The sequence below is a fragment of the Chlorocebus sabaeus genome, chromosome 7 (assembly GCF_047675955.1).
Source record: "Chlorocebus sabaeus isolate Y175 chromosome 7, mChlSab1.0.hap1, whole genome shotgun sequence".
NCBI lineage: Eukaryota > Metazoa > Chordata > Mammalia > Primates > Cercopithecidae > Chlorocebus > Chlorocebus sabaeus.
This window is the reverse complement of record NC_132910.1, coordinates 36166838-36182894: the sequence shown is the minus strand read 5'-3', so window position 1 is coordinate 36182894 and position 16057 is coordinate 36166838. Positions and strand designations below refer to the sequence as shown.

At 35.1% G+C, this 16057-nt stretch overlaps 1 protein-coding gene across 11 annotated transcripts in view; it reads left to right on the top strand.

Annotated features, from left to right (window-relative positions):
- The window catches only part of WDFY3 (WD repeat and FYVE domain containing 3), a 308566-nt gene that overhangs the window by 205314 nt on the left and 87195 nt on the right, over positions 1–16057 (top strand). For 10 of the 11 annotated variants that reach the window (XM_073017468.1, XM_007999124.3, XM_007999126.3 and 7 more), the window contains 6 exons: positions 1110–1204; positions 7046–7166; positions 7391–7608; positions 12469–12704; positions 14221–14355; positions 15740–15919. In XM_073017468.1, the coding sequence (XP_072873569.1) occupies positions 1110–1204; positions 7046–7166; positions 7391–7608; positions 12469–12704; positions 14221–14355; positions 15740–15919 (985 nt within the window). The remainder of the gene's footprint in view (positions 1–1109; positions 1205–7045; positions 7167–7390; positions 7609–12468; positions 12705–14220; positions 14356–15739; positions 15920–16057) is intronic. The other variant, XM_073017465.1, reaches the window with a different exon arrangement.

Here is a 16057-nt window from a genome sequence, read left to right as displayed (position 1 = left end):
AACTGCACAATTGAATATTTTTCAAGTAGAAAATTGCTTAAACTGGACTTGGTCACTACTGTTCATGTGATCTGCCAAGTATCTCAGGTAAAATCACACTCATTTATTCAGTTATTCTCATAGACTAACCTCTAATCTGTATAGTTTGTAAATCACTCACTTTTGTGTTAATTTGCCTTCAAAACATATTTTTAAACCTGGTGGGGCAGGCGTGGTGGCTCACGCCTATAATCCCAGCACTTTGGGAGGCCGAGGTGGGCGGATCATGAGGTCAGAAGTTCAAGACCATCCTGAACAACATGGTGAAACCCCATCTCTACTAAAAATATGAACAATTAGCTGGGCGTGGTGGTGGGCACCTGTAATCCCAGCTACTCGGGAGGCTGAGGTAGGAGAATCACTTGAACCTGAGAGGCGGAGGTTGCAGTGAGCCAAGATGGTGCCACTGCACTCTAGCCTGGGTGACAAGAGTGAGACTCCATCTCAAACAAACAAACAAAAAAACCTGGTGGCAGATTTAAAACTTCAGCTTAAGAATTATTTTGGAGAATTATAATTATCATTATGTCAAGAATGTATTCCTAGCATTGTAATGGTCACTTTGCTGAAATTATTACCTAAACCTGTAAAAGTTTTTGTTTTTTTTTCCTACTTTATAAATGAAGAAACAAAGCCCACATAATTAGAATGTGATACAGCCAGGGTGTTTTTTCTTCTCCTGTTCCCCCTACTCCAGGAATTTGATCATATATGTAAACCCAAGTTCTTAACCACTAGGCTACAGTGGATCCATCCAGTTAATGTTAGGACATTCAAATATGGATCATGTTGTTTGGTTTTTGAAACCATTTGCACGTTAGTGCATTAAAGAATTCATATTTCAAAGAACTGTATTTTCCCCATATTTTAAAAGCATTATTTTATGTAATGTTACTTGGGATGGTCCAAGAGGAAGCAAACTAAATATTATCACCTAATGGTCCTTAAAAGGCTAGTTAAGATAAGAAGTTCTATTTTGGCTTTATTTCTTTGTATTTTGTTTCTTTGTACTTTGTTGTTTTGGGAAGAGGAAAAAGAAAATCCATAATCTTGTTTTCCTTTGTTTAAAGATTTGGCCAGTTTATTTCTTCTACTTTGCCAACCTTTGCAGTTTGTGAGAAATTTGTAGTAATGGAAATAAATAATGAAGAGAAGCTTGACACTGGTAAGTTGATTCTGGAGCTTGGAGAAGATAGTGGTCAACTAAATATTATGCCTTTTTTTCTTCTGGCCCAAATTAGACCTGAATTATATGTGATTATATATAATATATGTATAACTTTTGTCATTACATTATATTTTTTGGCCTTTCTCTGATGTATTTGTCTTATATCAAGCCTATACAATATGCAGTATTACAGTATTGCCTACAAAATTTAATAGGGTGTGAATTTCACTTTAAAAATAAAATGTTTCCTATTTTTAGAGTATTCATAGCAATGTTTCTTTAAATAGCAGATTCTTCCTGTGTAATTTGAACATTGTTTGATTTTTTTAATGTGAGTGTATCTCTTCAGAAACATGATACTTGTTAAACTAAATTATATCCATATATCTATAGTACTGTTATTTTCACTTCCCTGTTAAATATTTAGTAGTCACTGAGAAAAAAACATTTTACTAGAATCATTTTATGTAAGTATAATATAAAAATAATTTCATAAGTTGTAAGTTCCTGGGTCCATGACAAGCACGTATTTTGGAAACCTTTCCTCATTTAGTATATATATATTCCCCACTCTGTTCCCATATGTTTTTCCTGTTGTATATGCTAGGACAGGAGAGTTGCTTAGAATGCATTGAAAGGACCTTTTTTTAGGTTGACCTCTGGAATTAAATTCTCAGAATCTTATATTTGTTCAGCCTTATTTACATTATTACCCTATTACATTATTCCCAAATCATATCATATAGATTATTTCATTTAAATCCATACAACCCTATCCACCTGGAGGGTAGAGAGGAACTATTGTAGTATCACTTCCTCCCAAAGGGGTTCTCCATGTTGTCTGTCCTTCCCGAGCACAGCCTCTCCTGTGCTTCATGAGTAAGAGAAAGTGGTGTGATTACAGTTTTCAAAGGAGAGATGGAGAGATTTGAAAAACTAAGTGACTTGCTGCAAATCACACAGTATGTTAGTGACAGGTTCAGGACCCCTGAGTGTTACCTACTGCCAATTCATTTAGAATGATGTTGATATTTCTCTGATGAAGCAAATTAGCAGTGGATGAGAAGTATAAAGATCAGATCAATGAATAACACTTATTGAATACTTACTAAGTGCTCTATATAATTTTGTAATAACTGTATGAAATAGGTACTATTATTCCAATTATACAAGGGAGGAAACTGCAGCCCAAAAAGATACAAGTAAAAGAAACTTATCCAATATCATACCATTGACTATATGGGAACTCAGGTAGTCCAAACCAGCATTCTAAGCTTTTAACTACTACATTTTCCTACCAAATACAAAGATTATTTCTAAGTTCTAAATTAATATAGGCTGACTAATTATGGTTAGGTAGTGAAAGTACTTTAAATATTGCTGAAATATGTAATGAATTTATTTCAAGTATACAAAATATGTGGGCTGAACGTGGTGGCTCACACCTATAATCCCAACACTTTGGGAGGCTGAAGCAGGTAAATTGCTTGAGTCTAGGAATTCAAGACCAGCCTGGGCAACATGGCAAAGCTCCATCTTTACAAAAAATACAAAAATTAACCAGGCATGTTGGTGTGCATCTGTAGACCCAGCTACTCAGAAGGCCGCAGTAGGAGGATCACTTGAGCCTGAGGAGGTTGAGGCTGTAGTGAACTGTAATTGTGTCACTGCACTTGGGTGACAGAGTGAGATTCTGTGTCCAAAAACAGACAAAAAAAAGTGGGAAAAATATTTCTCTGGTTTCCATTTTTATTTATTGTCCATTGAATTCAGTAACCATAGTAGTGTTGTAAATTTTTCTTTCATATAAAACATTGAAGTAGGGATGTATAAATTAGTAAATTTTTCTTTCGATATGCCAAGTTGATTAGACTGATATTATCATCAGCTTATTGTCATTTGAAATAATAAAGTCAGAAGCAAATTGCTAGTCTTATTAGTATATGACATTTATTATTTATTTGATACGCACTGAAGACTTTATTGAGTATAATATAATGTTCTAAAAAATGAAAACTGGCAGTAAGAAAAGGAGACATAAAAGATAAAATTTTTAATTTCTGGCTAGATTATTACTTTATTGTAGAAAAATTTAAAGGAAGTAGCTCTTAGAGTAATGTAAGTTTTGTGATATTCTTTTGATAAGGCAATTACCAGTCTCTGTCCTCTTAGAAGAGGGAGGATCTTGGGTTCTTTTTGGTAGTTTGAAGTACCCATAATGATTAAGGTACTAAGTTAGCATTTTAAAGGACAGTTTAAAGGTACATTGCCCCAAACAAGTAGAAGTATATAACCCTGAAACTTTAGCCTGAACCTTAGTTCTAGAAAGAAGGAAAGTATAGGAATACCTCAGAAATATTGCAGGTTTAGTTCCACACCACTGCAAATGAAGCTAACATCACAATAAAGTGAGTCACATAAATTTTTTGGTTTCCCAGTGCTGTAAAAGTTATGTTTACACTATATTGTAGTCTACTATATGTGCAGTAGCATTGTGTCTTAAAAAAATGTATATAACTCAATTTAAAAGTTTTTTATTGCTAAAAAATGCTAACAATCATCTGAGCCTTCAGCCAATCGTAATTTTTGCTGATGGAGGGTGATGTCTGGATATTGTTGGCTGCTGATTGACCAGGGTGGTGGTTGCTGAAGGTTGAGGTGGCAGTGGCAATTTCTTAAAATAAGACAACAATGGTTTCAGGTGATGGATATGCTAATTATTCTGCTTTGGTCATTACACATGGTACACATGTATTGAAATATCATACTGTTCCCCATGAATATATACAATTGTATGTCAATTAAAAATAATAATAAAAGCAAAAAAAGACAATATAGTTTGTTATAACAATGGACTGTTCCTTTCACAAAAGTTTTCTGTGTAGCATGCAGTACTGTTTGATGGCATTTTACCTATGGTAGAACTTCTTTAAAAATGGGAGTCAATCCTTTCAAAAACTGTCACTGCTATATCAATTAAGTTTGTGTACTATTCTGAATCATTTGTTGTTATTTGAACAATGTTCAAAGCATTTTGACCAGAAGTAGATTTCCATCTCAAGAAATCACTTTCTTTGCTCATCCGTAAGAAGCAGCTCCTCATCTGTTAAAGTTATATCATGAGATTGCAGTAATTCAGTCACATCTTTAGGCTTCACATCTTATTCTAATTCTCTTGCTGTTTCTACCACATCTGCAGTTACTTCTTCCACTGAAGTCTTGAACCCCTCAAAGTCATCCATAAGGGTTGGAATCAACTTCTTCCAAACTCCTGTTAATGTTTATATTTTGACCTCTTCCCATGAATCATGAATATTCTTAATGGCATCTAAATTGGTGAATTTTATCCAAAAGATTTACTTTACTTTGCCCAGATCCATCAGATAAATCACTGTCTATGGCAGCTATAGCCTTAAGAAATGTATTTCTTAAATAATAAAACTTTGAAGTTAATTTGAAGTCAAAATTACTGCTTGATTCATGGGCTGCAGAATGGATGTTGTATTAGCAGGCATGAAAGCAACATTAACATTTTTGTGCATCTCCATCAGAGCTCTTGGATGGCTAGGTGCATTGTCAATGAGCTGGTAGTATTTTGAAAGAAACCTTTATTTCCGAGCAGTAGGTCTGAACAGTGGGCTCAAAATGTTCAGTAAACCATACTGTAAGCAGATGTGCTGTCATCCAGACTCTGTTATTTCATTTAGCGAGCACAGGCAGAGTAGACTGAGCTTTATTCTTAGGGCCCTAGGATTTTCAAGATGATGAATGAGCATTGGCTTCCACTTAAAGTCACCAGCTGCGTTAGCCTCTAACAAGAGAGTCAGCTCTGTTCTTTGGAGCTTTAAAGCCAGACATTGACTTTTCCCCTTTAGCTATGAAAGTCCTATGTGGCATCTTCTTCCAATAGGCAGCTGTTGGAAAAAAATCTGTTGAGAAGTCTTTTGGAGAAATCTGCTGTTTAGTGTAGTCATGTTCATTAATTATCTTACTAGATCTTCTGTATAACTTGCTGCAACTTCTATATCAGCACTTGCTGCTTCATCTTTCACATTTGTTAGGGAGATGGCTTCTTTCCTTAAACCTCATGAACCAACCTCTTCTAGTTCCAGCTTTTCTTTTTGTCTGTTTTTGAGACAGGGTCTCACTTTGTCACCCATGCTGGAGTGCAGTGGCACAATCATGGCTAACTGCAGCCTCGACCTCCTGGGCTCCAGCGATCCTCACACATCAGCCTTTTGAGTACCTGGGACTATAGGTGTGTGCTAGCATGCCCAGTTCATTTCTTCATTTTTTTAGAGACGGGGTCCAACTGTGTTGCCCAGGTTGGTCTCAAACTCCTGGACTCAAGCAATTCTCCCACCTCAGCCTCCCTAATGTTTTGTTGCAGTCATGAGCCAGTGCACCTGGCCCCCAACTTTGCTTCTGCAGCTTTCTCAGCTTTCTCAGCCTTCATAGAGTTGAAGAGAGTTCAGGCTTTGCTCAGGATTATGTTTTAGCTTAAGGGACTGTTGTAGATGATTTAGTCGTCTCTCTAGACCAGTAAAACTTTCTATCAGCAATAGGCTGTTTCACTTTTTTTTTTTTTTGATCATCATGTGTTCACTGGAGTAGCACTTTCAGTTTTCTTCAAGAATTTTTTTTGTATTCACAACTTAGCTAACTTTTTAGCACAAGAGGCCAGCTTTGGGCTTGTATCATCTTTCAACATGCCTTCCTCTCTGAACTTAATCATTTCTTGCTTTTGATTTAAAGTGAGAGATACATGACTCTTCCTTTCACTTGAACATCTAGATGCCATTATAGGGTTATTAATTAGTCTAATTTCAATACTATTATGTCTTAGGGAATAGGGAAGCCTGAGAATAATGAGAGAGATGGGGAAATGACCAGTCGAAGCTGTCAAAAACACATTTTTTTAAATTAAGTTCACTGTTATAAGAGTACAGTTTGTGGCACTTGTATACAATTATGATAGTAACATCAAAGATCACAGATCACTGTAACAGATATTATAATAATGAAAAAGTTTGAAACATTGTAAGAATTACCAAAATAAAACAGAGACATGAAGTAAGCACATGCTTTTGGAAAAAAAAAAAAAGGCCTGATTGGACTCTGTATGTAGAGTTGCTACAACCCTTTAATTTATAAGAAAGGCAGTATCTGCAAAGTGCATTAAAAGGTGTGCCTCTGTGAGGTCTGTGACTCAGTAACACATAGCTCTGCTGGAGTAGAGCTGGGCCTAGAACGCTGGGTTGTCGATGCCCAATTCTGTGTACTTGCAGTACTATCTGAGAATGTCTGAGCTCCATTACTTCCTCTCTTTTCTAATTTCTCTTTTATGTGTTTGTGTGCCTTTGCCTTTCTTCTGTGCTATTTTTTTCTTTATGTTATTACATTTACTGAATAAGTCTTTGCTTTCTATTTTCAATTTTTAAATCTGGTAGATTTAACTGTATCTTTCAAAAAAGAAACTAAAATTTAAGGATTTGAGAGGTTGAGAGTCAGTAGTGATTATTATTTTTATTCACATGGTCCTCATTTGATGACTTTCCCCCTATTGGGAAGTCAAGGGGAATATTAATGTAATGTAAAAAAGATCTCACAGCCTTATTATCACTAGTTTAGGAAATGTCAAATGTAAATGAACAATTTTCAGAGTTCTAAAGAGAAATATTTAACTGACCCTTTTTCTTGTCCATGTTGGTGAAAAGCAGTCCTGGAGAAAATGTTTTCTAAAAGATATATTTTTCAGTAAACTTTCCAAGAACTATGTTGTGTATTTTCTTTTAGCTTATCTACTAGGGAGATTTAATGTATTTATTTTTATTTAAGGAACTGAAGAGGAGTTTGGAGGTCTTGTATCTGCTAATCTTATACTTTTGAGGAACAGACTTCTGGATATCTTGCTAAAACTAATTTATACATCTAAAGAAAAGACAAGCATTAATTTGCAGTAAGTAAATATTTTTAAAAGTTATTATACCAGTTGCTACTATTAGTTAATTCATGTTAGGCAAAAGAAGGAATTGCCATTGACTTTAAATAGATTTTTTTAACCCTGAAGTTTATAGTATCTCAAGAATGAAACTCAGTCTTCTTTTTCCTTTTTGATTGGAAGTCCTAATTTCTGAAAGTAATTTTGTTTTTTGTTTTTTAAATCCATCTGTCTTTGAATAGAGCTTGTGAAGAACTGGTGAAGACACTGGGTTTTGACTGGATCATGATGTTTATGGAGGAACACTTACATTCCACCACAGTTACAGCAGCCATGAGGATTCTTGTTGTCCTACTAAGTAATCAGTCTATTCTCATCAAGTTTAAAGAAGGACTCAGTGGTGGAGGATGGCTTGAACAGACAGATTCTGTCTTAACTAATAAGATTGGAACTGTATTAGGTATGAGACTTTTCTAGTCAGCTGCTTGGAAACGAACTGGTGTGTTTTGTTTTATTTTTAAATTTTATGTAAACTTATCCTCTGCAGTTTGATCACCATTAAGGAGATACTAATTTTAATTAATGATAGAATGAAGATCTTAGAAGATTTCAAATTAGGCCTTTTAAGTGGCAAATCAAACTGAAGACAGGTAAGACACTAAGATTTGAAAACTCAGGGAATTCCTCAGGATCTTTTTGTAATATAGGCCTTACTGATCTGTAAGTAAATAATTAGCAAATTATCAGTAGAACTAAATTAATAATAATAATAAATATTTATTTTGAGTACTTACTGTCTGCCAGTTCCTAAACACTTGCTAGGTAATAACATTTCATCACTCTGTGAGATACAAATACTATCATATCTATTTTACAGATTAGAAAACCAAATTCATTTTACTCAGTTCCAAAGTCTATGCTTTTAACATTTATGTTATATTGCCACACAAGGATGTAAGCTCACTAGTAGCATAGCTATTTTTACCCTATAACTGAGCATTTACCTAATGTTAGAAAATTACAGTTTCCTATGCTAGATTTATTTGAACTCATGTTTCCATTCATATTAGTAATATTACTTTGGAAAATATATATTTGAAGGTAGTGTTTTTATTGAAAGGCAAAGTCATTCCGTTCTTAAATAATGTTAGATATACATTTGTCATGTAACATTACCTTGTAAATCATGTCTAATTGTTGTATGTCTGATCTTAAGAAGCTTATATTGAGAATATCTGTTTACCTTGGTCCAATGGGAAAAATAGGGATTAGAATTTAATATGTAATTTATTTATAGAAAACAAGTTTAAGTATCAGTGTCTAGGTGCTGCCTGTACTACTAATTCAAACATGAAAGCAAATGATAGGAGACAGACCTTTTTTTTTTTTTTTTTGAGACAGAGTCTCGCTCTGTCACCCAGGCTGGAGGGCAGTGGTGCAATCTTGGCTCACTGCAAGCTCCACCTCCTGGATTCATGCCATTCTTCTGCCTCAGCCTCCCGAGTAGCTGGGACTACAGGCACCTGCCACCACGCCCAGCTAATTTTTTTTTTTTTTTTTTTTTTAGTAGAGACAGGGTTTCACCGTGTTAGCCAGGGTGGTCTCGATCTCCTGACTTCGTGATCTACGCGCCTCCACCTCCTAAAGTGCTGGGATTACAGGTGTGAGCCACCATGCCCGGCCATAGGAAGACAGATCTTTCAACATAGTACTATTGTATTGTTATTTCATATATGAAGAAGGTCTGAAGAAACTTCATATGTGATAAAGGAAAAGTAATATCATTTCCATGTCACTGTGAAATGATTTCTAAAGAAAATTGTCTGGTTTATAATATACAGTTTAAGTGATCATCATAGGTACTTTTGTGCTCAAAAATATATCACTATTTTATATGAACTCTGGGGAAGGATTTAATGTACAGATATAATTGTTTTGAATACTTTGGTAGTAAGAAGTTTCGTTTATTGGCCTTAATAATACCTACTGGAGAATAAATAATGAAAGGCACAATTGAATGTGAGTTCTGTTGAATATGCAAGGTTTAAATGCTAACTGACAGCAATGGTTATTTGGAAGGCCAACAGCAGCAGGAGTAATCACGCCTGAGATTTATAATAGTACTTTGTGGTTTGAAAAATTATTTCACATATATAATCTCATTTGTCCTTCAAGATTCTGGAGACAGGCATATATTTTATCGCGTATAAGTTTTATTTTCTAGAAAATAAGCCTAATGAATATAAAGTAAGGATTAATTTCTCTAATTAGGAAATTAAGACTGTTAACTACATAAGGTTAGTTTGCGAGGCAGTAATACTGTCTAAGAATCTGTCTTTTCTTAGTCCTGTGTTTTTTCTGTCCTGCATCACTTTCACTGTATCTGACCTACCTGATTTCATGCATTAGAATCTTTTGATCCTTCATTGGTACTTGCGTGAGCATGCATATGCTGCTCCTATTTCAAAGAAGAAATCTAGGTATTCAATTTAAATTTAATTTCAATTTGACCCCGCTTAACTTAATTTTCCCTGAATATCTATCTGACACATACACATTTTTGTGTATATAAACAGGTGTACATATCAGCTCATTTGATTCTATTTCTCCTTGACGGAATAGCAACCTATTTTTTTTTTTTTTTTTACTTTTTTATTCACATTTATTGGTTTTTGTCAAATTTTTATTTATAAAAAATATATATTTTTTTATTTTACTTTAAGTTCTGGGATACATGTGCAGAACACACAGGTTTGTTACATATGTATACATGTGCCATGGTGGTTTGCTGCACCTATCAACCCATCATCTAGGTTTTAAGCCCCACATGGATTAGGTATTTGTCCTAATGCTCTCCCTCCCCTTAACCCCCACCCCACGACAGGCCCGGTATGTGATGTTCACCTCCCTGTGTCCATATGTTCTCAGTCTTCATCTCCCACTTATGAGTGAGAACATGCGGTGTTTGGTTTTCTGTTCCTCTGTTAGTTTGCTGAGGATAATGGTTTCCAGCTTCGTCCATGTCCCTGCAAAGGACATGAACTCATTCTTTTTTATGGCTGCCATAAAAATCTTCCATGTAGCTGAAACTTGTATCTAAATTAATGCTTAATTGTAGTATATTAAATATTCCTTAAGATCAATTATAGGGAAAAATAATGTGAGACTTCAGAGAGGAAAATGATAATGCCAGTTTTGTCTTTTTTTGTTGTTGTTGTTTTTTTTTAGAACTTGCAGTGTAATCAAAATCTATTTTACTATTTAATGTATAAAATACCACCTCATGTCTTTTGGTTTCTTTTTCATTTTTTTAAGTTTTTTTATGTTTTAGAGATTGGATCTTGTTATGTGGTCCAGGCTAGACTTAAACTCCTGGGCTCAAGCAATCCTCCCATCTCAGCCTCCTGAGTAGCTGAGATGTCTTTTGATTTCTTAGAGCTCAAAACATTGTTTATTCTTATAATTTTATTTAGAATTTACTATAAAGAAAAATCAGCACTATCTTCTGATTAAGGCAATCTTTCAGAAATATGGCAGTTTCATTAATACGGGCAAAGAAAATAATAATTTTCAGACTCTAAAATGGAGAAATTCGTTTTCATAGCATAGTACCGCCACTTATGCCACATTGTGACTTGAACAAATCATGTTTTCTCTGTTGTAAAAATGATAATAGTAATTTCTACCTCACATATTCATTGTGATTAAGGAGTGATATGGGAAAGAGCTTGTTGAATTGCTATATAATTTTTTATTAATTAGAAGAGCATACTTTGGAAGTTAATTCATGTCACACTGAGGAATTGGTTAGGATAAAATATTTTAAAAGCAACGTAGACATAAAATTTTCGTTTATTATGTAAAACAGTAGTTGTAATATGTATTTTGCAGCATTCCAGAAAAAAAGAAGTTGAAAAAAATATGGCTATCTATGCTGAGTGTGGTTGCTCATGCCTGTAATCTTAGCGCTTTGGGAGGCCAAGGTGGGAGGATCACCTGAAGCTAGGAGTTTGAGACTAGCCTGAGCAACATAGCAAGACCCTGTCTCTACAAAAAAAATTTTTTTAATCAGCCAGGCATGGTCGCATGTCCCTGTAGTCCTAGTTGCTGGTGAGGCTGAGACGGGAGAATCCTTTGAGTCCAGGAGTTTGAGGTTAAGTGAGCTACGATCACGCCACTGTACTTCAACGTGAACCCTCCAGAGTGAACCCTCATCTCTTAAAGAATAAATAACAAATGCAAATATCTATTTGAAATACAAATTGCTTCAGACCGAAATCAATTCTTCATCTATTGATTGCTATTCGCAAAAGTTTCCGTTGAAAATTTGAGCAACATTCACTGTGTAATGAGTACTTCCCTAGGTGTGGGGTGAACCAGATGTTTAGGGTGTATCCTGAATTTCATTATAAAACAGAGGAAACAAGATTGATAGAAACACTGCTGCCATAAGCTATGTTAGTAAGAACTGACCATCTCCTTTAAAAGCTGGGTTTCTAGAGGGAATTCCGGATGTTAAGCTCAGCCAGTGGATAGCTGCAGCCACAACAGGCTTGGATTTGCCATCCCACTGCCAAGCAGCTTTCCAACAGATTACAGATGATGATGTGAGTAAAGATTGTTTTACTTACTCATTTAGTCTTATCTCTAAATTCATAGGTAATTTAAGGTTAGCTAGTTTTTCATGATTTTCAGGACAAATGAAATATATTGTTATAACAAGTTACAAAAATTAGCTGGTGGTGGTAGCTCATGCTTGTAGTCCCAGCTACCCAGGAGGCTGAGGCAGGAGGATTGCTTTGAACCCAGGAGGTGGAGATTTAGTGAGCCAAGATCATGGCATTGCACTCCAGCCTGGGCAACAGAGCAAAACTGTGTCTCAAAAAAATAAAAATGTATTATAACAAGGCTATTTTTAAGTTATATTTTTGTAGCATTCTAAATTTTGGCTGTATTTTGGATTTCACTTTTTTCTTAGGGAACTACAAGCCAAGAACACTAGAGCTCCTCTGAGGTCTTTCATTTAATAAGTAGAACTTATAGCACCTTAAGAAGGATTTTCAAACTCCTTGTATCTTATTGTCTCAACTGTGTTTCAAAACCTATATCCTAATAGACAGGCTTGCTCAAGTCAAACAAATGGTAAAGTAAAACTTTTGACTGAAGATTAATTCAACAATTGAATACTTAATTGCCTATAGTAATATGAATGTTCTGGATAGAAATGTTAACACATACTGAATTGCTTTCTCCTTTGTTAATGCAGCATGTTTATCAGTTGCTAATTTTGCACTTACTATTATATTTCCTCTTCTCTTAGGATTCAATGTGGGCAGAAGTGCTGGTGGGAGATCGACAGTCAGGGAGATTAACCGAGATGCTTGTCATTTTCCTGGTTTTCCAGTCCTTCAGTCATTCCTTCCTAAACACACTAATGTCCCTGCCCTCTATTTTCTCCTCATGGCATTGTTTCTGCAGCAGCCAGTTAGTGAGCTGCCTGAGAACCTGCAGGTCAGTGTGCCTGTCATCAGCTGCCGGAGTAAGCAGGGTTGCCAGGTAGGAATTATCTAGCAAGGGGCGCGTGAAATTATGTATTCCAAAGAATCATCGTAGGATAATGGATAATCACTGTAAAACCAACTGTCAATTCCATCACTTTCCCCACATTTAAGGTTTGATTTGGGACAGAAAAATTTGAAAATACCACAGAAAATTTTCCCAAAAGTCCTTTGTCCCTATTTACATTTTTTTCTATATGATTACTCTGTATATTATATATGCATAAAGACTCTGTATGATATTTAATGGTGATCTAAAGAACTCTTTTGTTACATGACTTATTTTATTTTATTTTATTTTATTTTATTTTACTTTATTTGTAAGACAGAGTCTTATTCTGTCACCCAGGCTGAAGTGCAGTGGTGTGATCTCAGCTGACTGAAAATTTCACCTCCCGGGTTCAAGCGATTCTCCCACCTCAGCCTCCTGAGTAGCTGAAACTACAGTCAGGCGCCACCCCACTGGGCTAATTTTTGTATTTTTAGTAGAGACAGGGTCATACCATGTTGGCCTAGCTGGTCTTGAACTCCTGACCTCAGGTGATCCACCTGCCTCAGCCTCCCAAAGTGCTGGGATTACAAGCATGAGCCACTGTGCCTGGCCTGTTATGTGATTTATTTCTGCAGAATTAAAAATGAAAGGAGTAGCTTATATACCATAAATTAAATATCACTCCTCGAGTGGGTGTGACAGGATTCTCAGTGCAAATTCTGATTAGGGGAAAAAAAAATTACTTAATGATAGATATTATCAACATTAGGGAAACAGTAAGACTTTAGTTGACTTCTAATTGAAGACTATTAAAGATGTCTATATATAGCTTCTGTTTGTGGTACTGCAAAGACTTAGGAATTTAGCTTTTAGATTCAACTATGCTTCCATCCTAATGCCAAATGCTATTCAAATCAATTCTAGTAGTTGACAAAATCTTTTAAGTGTAAACACTTGAGTCTGTGCCCTTAGATTAAATCAAGATACAGATTCATGCTTAGCGCAGTTGTATTGGTTATGCAGTTTTTCAATATCCATGGTACCATAGTCATAAAGTTTATTTATAAACCTGCTATTAATAAGTCTCAATTTTTATTTTATCAGATCTTATCTGTAAGTAATCTAAAATTAAAATATTGCTGAGAATGGGAAAGAAGTGAGCTTAATGTGCTTTGTTTAAAAGATCTTGCTTAAATTTATTGGTTCTATAATTTTATCTCTTGGCTAATTAACGTGTGTTTTATTTTTATATTCTTTAGGAAAAAAGTAGAAAGCAGTGTTTTTAACATAGGTACCTAAGGCAGGATGCAGAATAATACATAGTATTCAATTTTTTTATATCTATAAAAATGAGTTTTAAAATGTAGGATGGAAGGGTACTAGTTCTTTATGTCTATATGATTGGTTACTTTTAAAAACAACAAAAAACTAGTTTCAAAGAAATTTTAGACTATTAGCACTTACGAGGGTCTCCACTGAAAAATTAGTGGTGGCTAATATTTGCTCACTTTCACCTCTGCAGTTTGACTTGGATTCCATCTGGACATTTATCTTTGGAGTTCCTGCCTCCAGCGGAACTGTGGTCTCTTCTATCCATAACGTGTGCACAGAAGCTGTTTTTTTATTATTGGGAATGCTCCGCAGCATGCTGAATTCAGTAAGTTCACTCAGATACCCAGGCCTATAGAGAGTTCCTCCTGCCTGGGATACTTTTTTGTAAATAGAGGAATATTTTGGTAACATAACTACTTATTTACTACATGATCTCTGGAACTTGAGCCTCTTATGTTAGACAAAGTTATGTCTAATGTAAGAACACACTGTGTAGTTGTTAAGACCATGGACTCTGAAGCCCTACCTGGGTTAAAATCTCACCTCTGGTGCTTCCAACCTGTTATCCTCAGTTATGTGCCTCAGTTTCCTGGTGTTTAAAATACCGGCGATAATAGAATGCATCTCTTAGGGTATTTGTGAGGAATTAATAAGATAGTGTATACACATAAAGCACTTATAAACATGCCTGATACATAAGTGTTTCATAAGGATTAACTTATTAATAGAATAGAATATATAATAATGAGTACATATGTAATGAGTATATATTTGTAGTGTATGTTATTACAATTATAATATTGCATAATATTTCAACTTTTAAAGTCACTTTCTTTTAGAGGTCAGAAATGTTAACAATACAAGTTTCATTTGATTTTGTTTTTGCTTTTCTTCTGCTCTAATTATGTCTAACTTAGAGATGAAGAATTGAAAGAGTAAAAGACAAAATTGATGTTCCTATCGATTTGACAGGAATACAGTGAATAATGACCAGATTTGTTTGTACAATTTAGGATTGTGTTGTAACAGGAAATATTAACTTGACTTCTTGAATTACATGTACCTGACAAATCTAATTTCAGTCAAAACTATTGTGGTATCATCTAAGAACAGAACATTACCATTAGATGTACTGATTTAGAATGTTTTAGGAGTCTTGTTTTGGTGCCTATTCATAAACAACTACAAAAACATAAGAAAAGTTTTTTAAAAGATACTCTCTGGGCAGATATCAGAAGATATACATTGTTCAGATATACAGTATTCATGGTTTTTCTTTAATCATCATCATTGTTGTATTACATAATGCTTAAGAGTGAGGCTCAGGTGAAGTAATTTCCCCACCTTTTATCTTACTCCTAACTTCCTAGCATGATGCATGATGGGGCAACATTGATGGTAATACAGCCACTTTGGTACCACCAACACTCATGATAATAATAATGAATAATCAAAACCACTGATAATGGTTAGCAGACCTGTAAGTAATCCAACGATTAGACAATAGTCCCATCAGTTTCTCAGGGGACTTTTTTTAAGCTAGTTTCTAAATTTCTTTGCATGTGTGTTTGCTCATATGTGTGGTTTACAGAGTTCTGTACCATCAATATATCCAGTTTCATAAGAATACTGAGTAGTGGATTTTTAAAATAATTTATAGCAGTGTTAATTACTCTAACATAGTGTTTCCTCTCATGTCCCCATAACAGCCTTGGCAATCAGAAGAAGAGGGATCTTGGCTCCGAGAATATCCTGTGACCCTGATGCAGTTCTTCAGATATTTGTATCACAATGTCCCAGACCTTGCCTCCATGTGGATGAGCCCTGACTTCCTGTGTGCATTAGCAGCCACGGTCTTCCCCTTCAATATTCGCCCTTACTCAGAGATGGTAGGAAAGGGGGAGGAAAATGTCAGAACTGGAATTAGTCTGTTTCAATGGTTAGCAGATTTTTTTTGACAATCTTTTAAGCTTCTGAACAAGTTATAGTTTCATAACTTTATACATCACCTCTTGCATTATTGTCTG